The sequence below is a fragment of the Amblyraja radiata genome, chromosome 4 (genome assembly GCF_010909765.2).
Source record: "Amblyraja radiata isolate CabotCenter1 chromosome 4, sAmbRad1.1.pri, whole genome shotgun sequence".
NCBI lineage: Eukaryota > Metazoa > Chordata > Chondrichthyes > Rajiformes > Rajidae > Amblyraja > Amblyraja radiata.
Window position 1 is genome coordinate 17,354,344 of NC_045959.1, and position 12,891 is coordinate 17,367,234.

At 45.4% G+C, this 12,891-nt stretch overlaps 1 protein-coding gene across 1 annotated transcript in view; it reads left to right on the forward strand.

The window, feature by feature from the left end:
* Positions 1–1,003: 1,003 nt before the first annotated feature.
* The window catches only part of LOC116971864 (2,3-dehydroadipyl-CoA hydratase-like), a 38,462-nt gene continuing 26,574 nt past the window's right edge, over positions 1,004–12,891 (forward strand). Inside the window, exons 1-3 of the mRNA XM_033019030.1 lie at positions 1,004–1,181; positions 2,147–2,316; positions 4,800–4,898. Coding sequence (XP_032874921.1) covers positions 1,079–1,181; positions 2,147–2,316; positions 4,800–4,898 — 372 coding nt within the window. The 5' untranslated portion in view covers positions 1,004–1,078. The remainder of the gene's footprint in view (positions 1,182–2,146; positions 2,317–4,799; positions 4,899–12,891) is intronic.

Sequence of the window (12,891 nt, forward strand, 5' to 3'; positions counted from 1 at the left end):
TCCTTCTCCCCATATCCCTTGATTCCACTAGCCCATAGAGCTCTATCTGACTCTCTTAAATCCATCCAGTGACTGGCCTTCACTGCCCTCTGTGAACCTACGCTGCACTGCCTCAATCACAAGGATGCCCTTCCTCAAATTAGGAGACCAAACTGTACACAATACTCCAGATGTGGTCTCACCAAGCCCTATACAACTGCAGAAGAACCTCTTAATCCTATACTGAAATCCTCTTGTTATGAAGGCCAACTTCCAATGAGCGTTCCTTCACTGCCGCTGTAACCTGCACGCCAACTTTCAGTGACCGGTGGTAGCAAGGACGCCCAGGCTCGCGCAAGCACCTCCCGCCTTACCTAACCTAACCCCATGTGGAGATAAGTATCTGCCCCCTTTCTTTGCCTTGGGCCGCCATAAAGTGGATAACCTCACATTATCGATATATACTGGGGCATCTGCCACGCGTCTGCCCACGTCACCTCAACCTGTCAAGGGCACCCGGCAACCTCCGAACATCCTCTTCACAGTTCACACTGCCACCCAGCTTTGTGTCATCCGCAAACTTGCGGATAATTTGGAAATACAAATATTGCTCTTGTTGGGAATCCATTAGAGTGGTGGAGGGGGAATTTCTGGGGGAAAGGCGTTTGAAAACTAAGCTCAAATATCAGTTAGACAAAAATGCTGGAGAAACTCAGCGGGTGAAGCAGCATCTATGGAGCGAAGGAAATAGGCGACGTTTCGGGCCGAAACCCTTCTTCAGACCCGAAATATCAGTAAGAATGTATGCAAAAAAAAAAAATAATAAAGTGGTGGGGGAATTTAGTGGATTCTTTGCTCAAGATTACAGCATTTGCAATCTTTTGCATGGCGGTGAGATTGTAGCCGGATCCAATACAGTTCGATGCGCGGACATTGGCATCAAAGGTTCAATAAACTCCTCGCTTGCAGAATTGACACTCTCGCGGGAAGTGGATGGCATTTTTGCTTTGAATTGCAGGTGGGTTAGTTAGTTCAGCAGTGGGGGTGAGGACGGTCTGGGTCCCGCTTTCCCCGGGCGGTGGGTGTCCGGCTGCGGGCGATGCTACTGTGCGCTGCCGCCGGCTCCTCACTCACACGGGCCGCGCTGGCCTCACGGGCTCGATGCACTGCAGCCGGCAGCGGCCACGGGCAACAGCGAGCAGGTGGGTGAGTCTGCGGGGAAATACACAGAAACACCTCTTCTTGCACCGCCCGCCTCTGCTGGGCTTCATGCCTGGACCTACCGGCTTCCTTGCAGCCAGGTTCAGGCTGTCGGGCGGAAAAACGACAGCATCTGTGGTGGCGGAGAGATCGTCACTGGTATTGGAACTGTACCGAGAGGTGGAGAAACTTTGTTTTGAGGCCTAGCCAGTCAAATTATACTATACACATGTACAACGGGTAGTGCAAAAGAAAAGAAATACTAGCGGGCAAATACAGATTAGAAAATGTGCAGGAGTCGCAGTGGGGTGATCGGAAAACACCCTTAAAGTTTATGACTAGTCTGATGTTAGTTAGTCTGATGCTAGTGGGGACATGCTTGAGCTTTGGTATCTTCTGCCTGACAGGAGTGGGGAGTAGAGAGACGATATTTGATTATTTTGACAGATTGGAATCGATTGGGGGAGTGGGAGTATGGGGGAGACTGGGCTTGTGATGGACTAGGTGACATCCAAAACTCTCTGCAATTTCTTGTCAGCTTGAGCAGAGCAATTGCCATACCAAGTTGTGTCCGGGTGGGTTGCTCTTCCCATGCATCTGCTAAGTCATTGCAGACATGCCGAACTTCACCATCCTTGTCTTTCTTCCTCTCTGGAACATGCCAAACTGAATTCTGACCACCTGGTCTTAAATGGCTCCCAGATGTCAGATGTGGATTTACCCAATAACAGTTGCTCCCAATGTACTCTCATCAGCTCCTTCCAAATAATGTTGTTATTTGCCTCTGGCCTGTTGTCACTATACTGCAGTGTAAAATGTTACAGCGGCTTTAATTTGAAATACTTTCTTCCAACTTAGTCCAGTAGGATTTGTTTTCATTTAAAATATGTAAAAGTAATTTCTGGCCCTTGTTGAATATAACTTAAAGGTAGATAATGCATGTCGTAAATGCTTCTTTGTTTTCCAGATGGAAAGAGCAATGTAATCACTGGGAAGTCTGGGTCAATTTTGACTATTGGGATCAACAGGCCAGAGGCAAGGAATGCTATAAACAGGACCACGGCTCTACAATTATTGGAAGCATTCACCACTTTTGAGAGTGACAGGACTTTCACAGCAGCTGTATTATATGGGAGAGGTTTGTATATTATCCACAATGTCATTGCTCACAATTTGTCCAGGACTCAGGTTGTTTACTGGTACCAATCATGTATTTATTGCAACCCAATACAATAGCTTTTCATTCCCCTATGACACAAAATGCTGGGATAGGCAGGTGGCTATTTCTTCCCACTGGAAAGACAAAAACTAGATGACGCAATAAATGAAAGTTAAGAACATTGGAGACGTTGGAAATCTGGCACGGAAGCAGAAAACGCAGGAAAGAGCATCAGCAGATCAGGCACCATCTGTGAAAGAGAAACGGGATTAACCTTTTGAGACAAAGATTATTTTTTAACTAAACTGAACTGAGAATGTACGTGTTCAATTCCACGTTCCATCCCGCCCCAAACATCCCAGGAAACCATTGTCTATTGAAAAGCAAACCAAAGATAGAGATTTTATACATGCAGACTTGGCTGGTGCACACAGGTATGTGCTGTTGATGATGCCCAGTAAGCCTATTAGTTTAGAGATACAGCATGGAAACTGGCCTTAGACCCACCGTCCACTCTAACCATTGATCATCTGTTTACACACAGTTCTATGTTATCCCACTTTTGGAATTTACAGAAGCACGTTAATCTACAAACCTGCTTTGTCTTTGAGATGTTGGAGAAAACTGGAGCGCCCAGAGGAAAGCCCATACGGTCACAGAAGAACGCTCAAACACCACACAGACAGCACCCATGGTCTGGATCAAACCTGGGCCTCTGGCACTGTGAGGCAGCTGCTCTACCAGCTGAGCTACTGTGCCACCCTATTCTTGAGTATGGAGAGATTAAAGGCACTTCTGAAGCTTCATTGAAACAATGAACAGCCGTCTCACTCCAGAGCTGACCACTTTGGGTCTCTGGATAACTTTGCAATGGAGGTTTAGGAAACATGGCTAGAAACATAGAAAAATAGGTGCAGGAGGAGGCCATTCGGCCCTTCGAGCCAGCACCGCCATTCAATATGATCATGGCTGATCATCTAAAATCAATACCCCGTTCCTGCTTTTTCCCCATATCCCTTGACTCGAGGGTCTGAGCTATATCCCTTGACTCGAGGGTCTGAGCTATAGGGAGAGGTTGAGCACGCTGGAACACTATTCCCTGGAGAGCAGATGATCTTATAGAGGTGTATAAAATCATGAGAGGATAGATCGGGTAGATGCACAGAGTCTCTTGCCTTAGTAGGAGAATCAAAAACCAGAGGACATAGGTTTAAGGAGAAAGGGGGAAAGATTTTACAGGAATCTGGGGGTAACTTTTTCACACAAAGTGTGGTGGGTGTATGGAACGAGCTGCCTGAGCAGGTAGTTGAGGCAGGAGCTATCACAACGTTTAAGAAGCAATTATAGAGCCTTTTCTGTGCTGCTCCGGCACTCTGGAACACCTTGCCGCTGCACATCAGACAGGCCCCTCACTGCCCACCTTCAAATCCTCCCTAAAAACACATTTTTATTCTTTGGCTTTCGACACTGGCTGAGGCATTGCTCCTGTTTTTAGTGCTTTTAATGTCTTTTAATTTTAGTGTGTTTTTATAGTCCTCTTCGTTTTACGGTTTTTAATGGTTTTTAATTGTTTGTAATAGCTTTTTGTTCATGAGTTCTCATGTACAGCACTTTGTGGCAACTGTAGTTGTTTAAAGTGCTTTATAAATAAAGTTATATTATTATTATTATACATGTACATTAATAGGACGGGTTAAAGGAATATGGGTCAATGCACGCAAGTGGTCTAGTGTAGATGGGACATGTTGGTTGGTGGGGCAAGTTGGCTGAAGGGCCTGTTTCCACAGTGTACACTCCATGACTAAAGCACAATTAGAAATCAAATCCAAGGTAGTGCAAGAGCTGGTCCGTGGTGTCCGTATTGCCCAGATAGCATTAGGGTTGAGCTGGTTGGTTCGAGAACTATGTGTTGTAACTATGGCTGTTAGAGCTCAATGGCTTTCAAATTTCAGATGAGAACCAGAGGCAGCAATGTTGTTCAGGTTTGTTATTGGATAAGACTATTGGCCATTTAGTCTTTAGTAATCATGAAACCCTGGTAGAAAATTGCTTAATGGAGGGGTGAAAGGGCGTGAAACTAAGAGATGAGTAGCTGAATTTCTTGGAACTTACCAGTCATGTGGTATTGTCATTCAGAAGTGTAAATGGGATTGATGGTAGGTATGAACTCAATGGGCAAAAGGTACTGTTTCCAGGCTCCAAAACACCAGCACCACAGCTGGCAAATGTATCACGTTGTTGAACATGGAAACTTACTGGGAATAGTTTGGCTGTTTCATTCCGCCATCACAACTGCAACTGCCTTCAGAGCTTCTTCAATTTTTGCAAAGTGATCTGGGATATCGTGAATGGCTCCATAGAAATACAATACTTTTTTAACCCCCCTTTAGAATTCCCCTTTGATACAATGACGCGTGCCTTTCAGTGACCCAGTGCTGACATCCTCTCCCTGGATTTTTGCGGAGGCAACTTCTCTGCTGGGTATGACTTGAAGGAGTTGGCTCAAGATGCTGCTACTGCTAAGTATGAACAAGATGTCACCAAAGATCCAGGTCCTTTGGTATGTATCATCAAGCACCACGAGGAAGACGCTCATCCACTATATGTTGAAGACTAGCATGATGCACTGAAGTGCTTCGGCAACAACATGCATTTGTGTAAAATTTCTAACATTGGGAAATGTCCAGAATGCAAGGGGCGGAAAACCTTGGGGGGGGGCAGAGGGACACGTTCCCCCCCATGTTTTGAGAGGTGGGGGACATCCCCCCCAGTTTTGTGATCCCGATTTTAAAAATCTCCGCTTTCCGCAAAGCAGTGGGGGTGGGGACTGATGATCGAGGGCGCGATGATTGTGAGGAGGGAGGAGTGGGGGGACCTGAGGATAGAGTGCGGCGATTGTAGGATGGAGACGTAGCACAGACTGCGCCTCATCCGCAGGCAGGATCGATCCCGGCGTGTCCTCGGCGCTGTCCCGAGTGGCCCCCCCCCCCCCCCCACCCACGGGTGGCCAGAGAGGTCGGCAGTCAGACTCTGCCTGTCCCGCCAGGTTAACCTCCCTGAACCTGCGGGAAATATGGCCAGCGTGAGAAGCAGCGCTGGTTATCCCGTCAGCCCAGACAGGGCTGTAGTTAACCCGGTGGAGACAGGCACAGTTGCGCATGCGCGCGCGGCCATCAAAAATTGTGTCCCCCCTCCCCTCCATGTTTTGATAGCGAGTTCGCTTGCAGGAATGATATCAGGCTTAATTCCACAATTGTCCACAGAAAAAAGGATAACTGCTTAGGTAAGGAAGCCCTGGAGCCTCAGGTGAATTGACAATGGAAGGCTTGCCATGGATTACGATGGAGATCCAGGCTTTTACGGAGGGAGTTCCAGGAATTACAGAGGGAGCTACAATTGTTATGGGGAGGGAGTCCCAGAGGTTAGGGACGGAGATCCAGAGGTTAGGGAGGGAGTTCCATGGGGTTTTTTTTGCGGGGAGGGGGAGTTCCAGACACTAGGGAGGAGTTGGAGGGTTTGGGGCCTTGTCAATTGAAGGCACAGTCACCAATAATAAAGTGGTGGAAAACAGAATTGGAAGAACATTGAGATCTAGGGGGTTTAAAGTTGTGGAGGTTTACAGAGATAAGGCTGGGATTGGGGAAAGAAGCCAAGCATAGACTATTAGTTCTGTCTCTGGAACACCTGGGTGTTGGGAATGGGATGAAAAATAAGGAACTAGTCCTTGATTAATACTAAATTCTAGTGGTTACTTGGAAGAGAAAATATATCTTTGATGTTTTAGACTCTCACATTTATGATTTTATTCTTTAAACAATATGTTTGCTCTCATTCAGAAAAGATTAAGTAGGGAAGAGGATTTCAGTTCCAAAGGTTAGAGTGGAGAAGCCAGGTTTGTTCTGGGAATAAAGAACATTGAGAGGGAATTTACGGGAGCTGGCCAAGATTGAGTCTGGTTTTGGGAAATGGAAGGAACTTGTTCCAATTAACAGATGGTGCAAGAACAAGGGATACACATTTAAAACTTGAAACGGAAAGCATGAAATACAAAAGAGGATTGAAGCAAAATGTTTTTTTTACAGAAGTAATGGTTATGATCTGGAATTCTCTTCTGATTGAAACAGAAACAGTTGGTGCCATCAAAAGGAATTGGACAGGAAAGAGTAGGAGAATGGGAATGACAGGATTTCTCTGCAACGATCCCGTCTGGATTGACAGACTCTCTATTCAATGACAATTCCATGATTCCGTGGTTGAAAGGAAAATTGTGGTTGAACAGTAGGAAAGGCCAATGAAATGGAAAGTGTGTGCAGAGTTGGAGAAAATCATGGGACAGAAAGAGGTTCTTGGTTCACTGTGAATGCAGCCCTCTGTCAGTGTTTAGAATCCACAAATGCCTCTACCAACTCACTGTGCATTGTTCTGATCAATATTCTTGCACAAAGATGACTGTTCCTTTGCTATTCTTGTCAAAGAGACCTATATAGCACAGAACTAGGACCTTCATCCCACCAAGCCCAGGCTGACCACCACCAATCCATTTAAACACTAATACCATATTAATCCAATTTTTAACCTGTCCTTATTCTCATCAACCTTCCCCTCCCACTCAGATTCTACCCCTCATCCACGCGATGTATAGCAGCCTATTAACCGACCGACCCACATGTCTTTGCGATGTGAGACGAAACCCATGCAATCACTGGGATAAGGTACAAACCTCCATGTAGACAGTGCCTGAAGGCAGGTTTGAAACCGGGTCTTTGGCGATATACTGTCCTACCACCCGAGTAATTGATAAAACATGTACTGCACCCAGTAAATTGGTACAGAGAAAATTCAGGAAATAAAATCATAGACATAGCACACAGAACAATGCCCACACATCTACGCTGATCAAGAAACCCATTGGACCCATTTAATCGCATTTGTCCCATACCCCTCCAAATCTTTCCTATCCATGCACCTGTCCAAATGTATTTAAAATGTTGCCATCGAGCCATAAACCCACTACCCCCTGTGAAAAGGTTTCCCTTCAGGTTTCTGCTAAATCCATCTCCTCTCACCTGAAACATGGGCTCCCTAGTATTTGATTCCCCAACCCTGGGAAAAAGACTGCATGCATTCACCCTCGTTATTCCCCTCGTGATTTCTAAACCTCTTCAAGATCACCCCTCCGTCTCTCACTGAGTGGGAATGTAGAGAGAGAATAGAAAGTGTTGAACTCAGGGTGATCATCCACATCTGAAACATTTAGCTTGCTCTCTGGTCCACATGCTGATTAGTGATTAACTAATCTACTGTTTCTACCATTTTCTCGAGCTCGGGGAGGTTTACTTCCAATTCTATCACCTGTACTTTAGCAGTTAAAAATTATTTGTTTGCCCTTTTTAAATGATATTCAGGTGAATTGAACCAAGGCAAGTTAAATTTGGTTAGAGACAGGTAGATGAGCATCCTCGAGGTACGGATCAGCCAATATATTTCTACATTCACAAAGCAAACTACTGGGGGCAGCTTGGTGGCGCACCGGTAGAGTTGCTGTCTTACAGCGCCAGGGTCCCAGGTTCGATCTGACTACGGGTGTTGTCTGTATGGAGTTGTATGTTTTCCATGCGTCCACGTGGTTTCTCCAGGAGCACTGGTTTCCTCCCACACTCCAAAGACACACAGGTTTGTAGGTTAATTGGCTGCAATTAAAAATTATAAATTGTTCCTAATGTGTAGTTTAGTGCTAGAGTACAGGGGATCTTTGGTCGATGCGGGCTCGGTGGGGCCGAAGGGCCTGATCCAGCGCAGTATCTCTAAACTAAACCAACCAAAACTAAACTACTAGATCCTGTCATGGCTACAAAAGGAACTTACATAAAGTCATCAAGAGGTGTCCTCGATTTATTTGGACCTGTTGAATGGAGATGTGAAAATACATTGGGCGACAGATGGCACAATGGGCTAAGTGTTCGGCTGGCAACCTGAAGGTGGCCGGTTCGAATCCTGCTTGGAGTGTGTACTGTCGTTGTGTCCTTGGGCAAGACACTTCACCTACCTTTGCCTGGGACTAGAGACGGAAATTAGCTACTAATTGGCTACAATCTCGCATATTTACATGCAAATGTTCATTAATATGCACTGTCCCTATAAACAAACATTATTATTATTATAGTCATTGTTTATTGTCACGTGCACCGAGGTACAGTGAAAAGCTTTTTATTTCATGCTAAACTAGTCAGCGGAAAGACTATACATGATTACAATTGAGCTGTGTACAGGGCAAGGTGAAGTCTAAATAAAGATAGTCTGAGGTTCTCCAATGAGATAGATGGTAGCTCAGGACCGCTCTCTAGTGGTTGATAGGGTGATTCAGTTGCTTGATAACAGCTGGAGGTACGCGATTTCACACTTCTGTACCTCTTGCCTGATAGGAAAGGGGATGAGACTTGTCCATGATTATGCAGGTGGTCTTGCTGAGGCAGCGTGAGGTGTAGATTGAGTCAATGGAAGAGAGGTTGGTTGTGTGATGGTCTGGGCTGAGACCGTAATTCTCTGCAATTTCTTGTGGCCTTGGATGGGCGGATTTTGGTTTGGATGGGTTCTGATGTGGAAAATATAGGTTTCTGTGCCAGGCATTGTCTTTGTTGAAAGTTCCTGATTTAGTCTTTTCTCAGCTGCCAAAGGCCTGGTGTGCATTTACAGCACTTTTTGTTCTCTCTCCATGATTCTGACTGTTTGCAAGTTTCCCGTCTTGATCTGTAGAGGCGCATGTGAATATATTAGAAAGCTTGGAATGAAAACAAAAAAGCATGAAAACTGAACGTGAAGTTTTGCTATTTGGTGTGGTGTCTTTTTTTTAGTGTATCCACGGTATGTGGACATTACTGGCATGGCCAGTGTTGGTTGTTTAAATTCCTGCTGAATGTGCATGCCGGGCCACTTTAAAATACAGTAAGAGTCAACCATGTTGGTGAGTCTGGAGTTGTACATGGACCAAACTTGGAAGGATGGCAGAGTCCCTTCCCTGAAGTATATTTCTAAGCCGGGAGAGTGCTTAATTCAATCACTTTACAGAGACTTTTTGTTTTTTCCAGCTTTATGGCAGCTGCCTGGCACAGTGGCACAGCTAGTAGATCCGTCAGCTCACAGGTCCAAATCAACCCCGGACTCTGATGTGTAGCGTTGAAAGACTCCAGGGTGGTTATCTCCGGTTTGCTTCCAGTTCCTTGTGCTGGTGAGGCAGGACAGGGAGAAGGGGGATCTGAATGTGTGGCTGAGGAGCTGGTGCGGGAAGCAGGGATTTAAATTCTTAGACCACTGGGATCTGATTTGGGGTAAGGGTGAATAGTACAAAAGGACGGGTTGCACCTTACAAGCGGGGGACCAGCATTCTGGCAGGCAGGTTTGCCACTGCTACACGGGTTGGTTTAAATTAAATAGTAGGGGGGGGGGGGAGAGGAGACAAACTGGAAATAAAAGGATGGAGTTAAAGGGAAAGAGAGTATAGGAAAGTGAAGATAGACACCAGAATTAACGGGGCATAAAGCTCAGGAAATGATAGGAGAGTATGGCCAAGTGAAATAGGAATCGATGTGAACGGTGAGGCGAGTAATGGATTAAAAGTATGATATATGAATGCACGAAGTATAAGAAATAAAGTGGATGAGCTTGAGGCTCAGTTAGAGATTGGCAAGTATGATGTTGTGGGAATTACAGACATGGCGGCAAGATGACCAGGGCTGGGAACTAAAATTCAGGGGTATACCTCCCATCGAAAAGGCAGAGGTAGCTCTGTTGGTGAGGAATTAAATTCAGTCCCTTGGGAGGGGTGACATTGAATCAGGAGATGTAGAGTCAGTATGGATAGAACTGAGGAATTGTAAGGGAAAAAACCCCTAATGGGAGATATCCCCAGGCCCCCAAACAGTAGCCTGGATATAAGGTGCAAGTTGAATCAAGAGTTCAAAATTGGCATGTCGCAAAGGTAATGCTATAGTTGTTATGGGAGATTTCAACACGCAGGTAGACTGGGAAAATCAGGTTGATACTGGACCCCAAGAAAGAAAGTTTGTGGAGTGCCTCTGGGATGGATTCTTAGAGCAGCGTGTACTGGAGCCAACCAGGGAGAAGGCAATTTTGGATTTAGTGTTGTGTAATGAACCGGATCTGATAAGGGAACTCGAGGTAAAGGAGCCATTAGGAGGTAGTTACCATTATATGATAAGTTTTAATCTACAACTAGACTAAGTGCGACGGGTCCCAGGCACTCGGGAGGCCTGGTCCCCCCAACGCAACCCATTCCCCAACGCAATATCCCACCACTTACCTGTTCCCCTAACGCAACCCGTTCCCCCAAAGCAATATTCCACCACTCACTCATAGCCCCTAACTGCGCAGGCGCGGCTCACTTCCCCTCATTCCCTTAATAGGCTGTACAATAGCCTTAGCAACGATACCCGGCTCCTGAAATATACAAAGCAAAATTGTCTTGGAGTTAGGTCCTGGTGTGAAGTGTGGTCATCTCTAAGTGTAACGGTAGCTGTGCAAAGAGGGCAGAACTCACTGACCCAACTACTCACACTGAACTCCACAAAAAACAATCTAACCTGCCCCGAGGGACATTGGCCTCTGCAGATGAACAAAACCCCCAACCCTGGTACCATTCCAGTAAATGTTCTCTGCAGAGTTGTTCTATGTAGAGTTGTTCTGATTTTCTTCCACAGCTCCACAGTTGGTAACAGACCCTTCAACAACCAGGATGTGCAGTTCTTTTCAAAGATTTTCTGTCCGCCTTTCTCTCTTGGAAAAGTCCCTGTAAAAGTCCCTGTAAAGTCCCTGTAAGTCCATAGCTGAGTACACAGCCACTTGCTTTACCTAACTTACTTCCCATTTCCTGCTTTATGATGGACATTTTGTGATATGCACTACCTTAGATCATCAAGGCGAGGTGTTCTATATAAATGCAATGACACACTCAACAGTTCAATGGTTCTTTACTATCACATGTACCAAGGTGCAGTGATATATATTTTTTGCACTCAGATCTGTAAGATTATTGTATAATGCTCGATTTAATGCATAGAAATAGCCCACTGAGCCAATCAAAGGGCCGAATGGCCTACTCCTGCACCTATTTTCTATGTATTTTCTATGTTTCTATATACAAGTGTATATACGTGTCACCAGGTTTTGGCAACACTTTCAAAGTCCTGGCTGCAACTGGCCATAAAGGCCGATTTCAGCTATCACCTCCATCCGGATCACCAGGCAATGCCCAGTTGGGATCGGCCATGTCATAAATTCATAGGTTATAGGAACAGAATTATCCTATTCGGCCCATTAAGTCTACTCCGCCATTCAATCACGGCTGATCTATCATTCCCTCTCAACCCCATTCTCCTCCCTTCTCCCAATAACCCCCTGGCACCCGTTCTAATCAAGAATCTATCAATCTCTGCCTTAAAAATATCCATTGACTTGGCCTCCACAGCCTTTGTCAGGTTGGATGTGGATTAGCCTGTGGATAAAAAAAACCCACAAAGTGCTAGAGTGACTCAGCGGGTCAGGCAACACCCCTGGAGAACGTGGATAGGTGATGTTTCAACCTTTCTTCAGACATTGTTGGTGTTCACACACCTGTGTTCGTGCACTACAGGGATTTGTATGTGTTCGAACCAGCAGTGATTATCTTGAATTTATCTTTTTATTCCTTTCCTGCTGGACATATACAGGAAGAGATGTATCAGCAGAGCCATCTCCATCATCAAAGACCCCTACCACCCATCGCATCACATCTTCTCCATCCTGCCATCTGGGAAGAGGTACAGGAGCATTAGCTGCAAAACCAGCAGGATGCTCCTCAGCTTCTTCCCGCAGGCTATAAGACTGATAAATGGACTTTGCCCCCTGCCAAAGTATCGCGCACCAACCACCAACCTGGACACACTGCAGCAGAGCCACTGTCGTGCCGCTGCCGATCGGAACGCCTGTTGATGTTTAGTAGAGAGTAGAGTGTTTAATTTGTTCATGATATATGTATTTTTATTTCTATTTATTTTTTACTGCACACAGAATGGACACTGGTTGAGCAATGTTTTTTTGTTTCCTCTGGGTATGTGAGTACTCAGGAAAATGACAATAAAGATATACTACTATACTATACTATATTCCAGGTGTGATAGAAAAAATAGGTTCAAGAGTAGGCCATTTGGCCCTTCGAGCCAGCACCGTCATCCAATATGGTCATGGCTGATCATCTAAAATCAGTACCCAGTTCCTGCTTTTTCCCCTTATCCCTTGATTCCTTTAGCCCTAAGAGCTAAATCTAATTCCCTCTTGTAAACACAGTGAATTGGCCTCCACTGCCTTCTGTGAGAGAGAATTTCACAACTCTCTGGGTGAAAACGTTTTCCCTCATCTCAGTCCTAAATGGCCTACCACTTATTCTTAAACTGTGACCCCTGGTTCTGGACTCCCCCAACATCGGGAACATTTTTCCTGCATCTAGCCTGTCCAATTGTTTAAGAATTCTATATGTTTCTACAAGATATCCTCTCATCCTT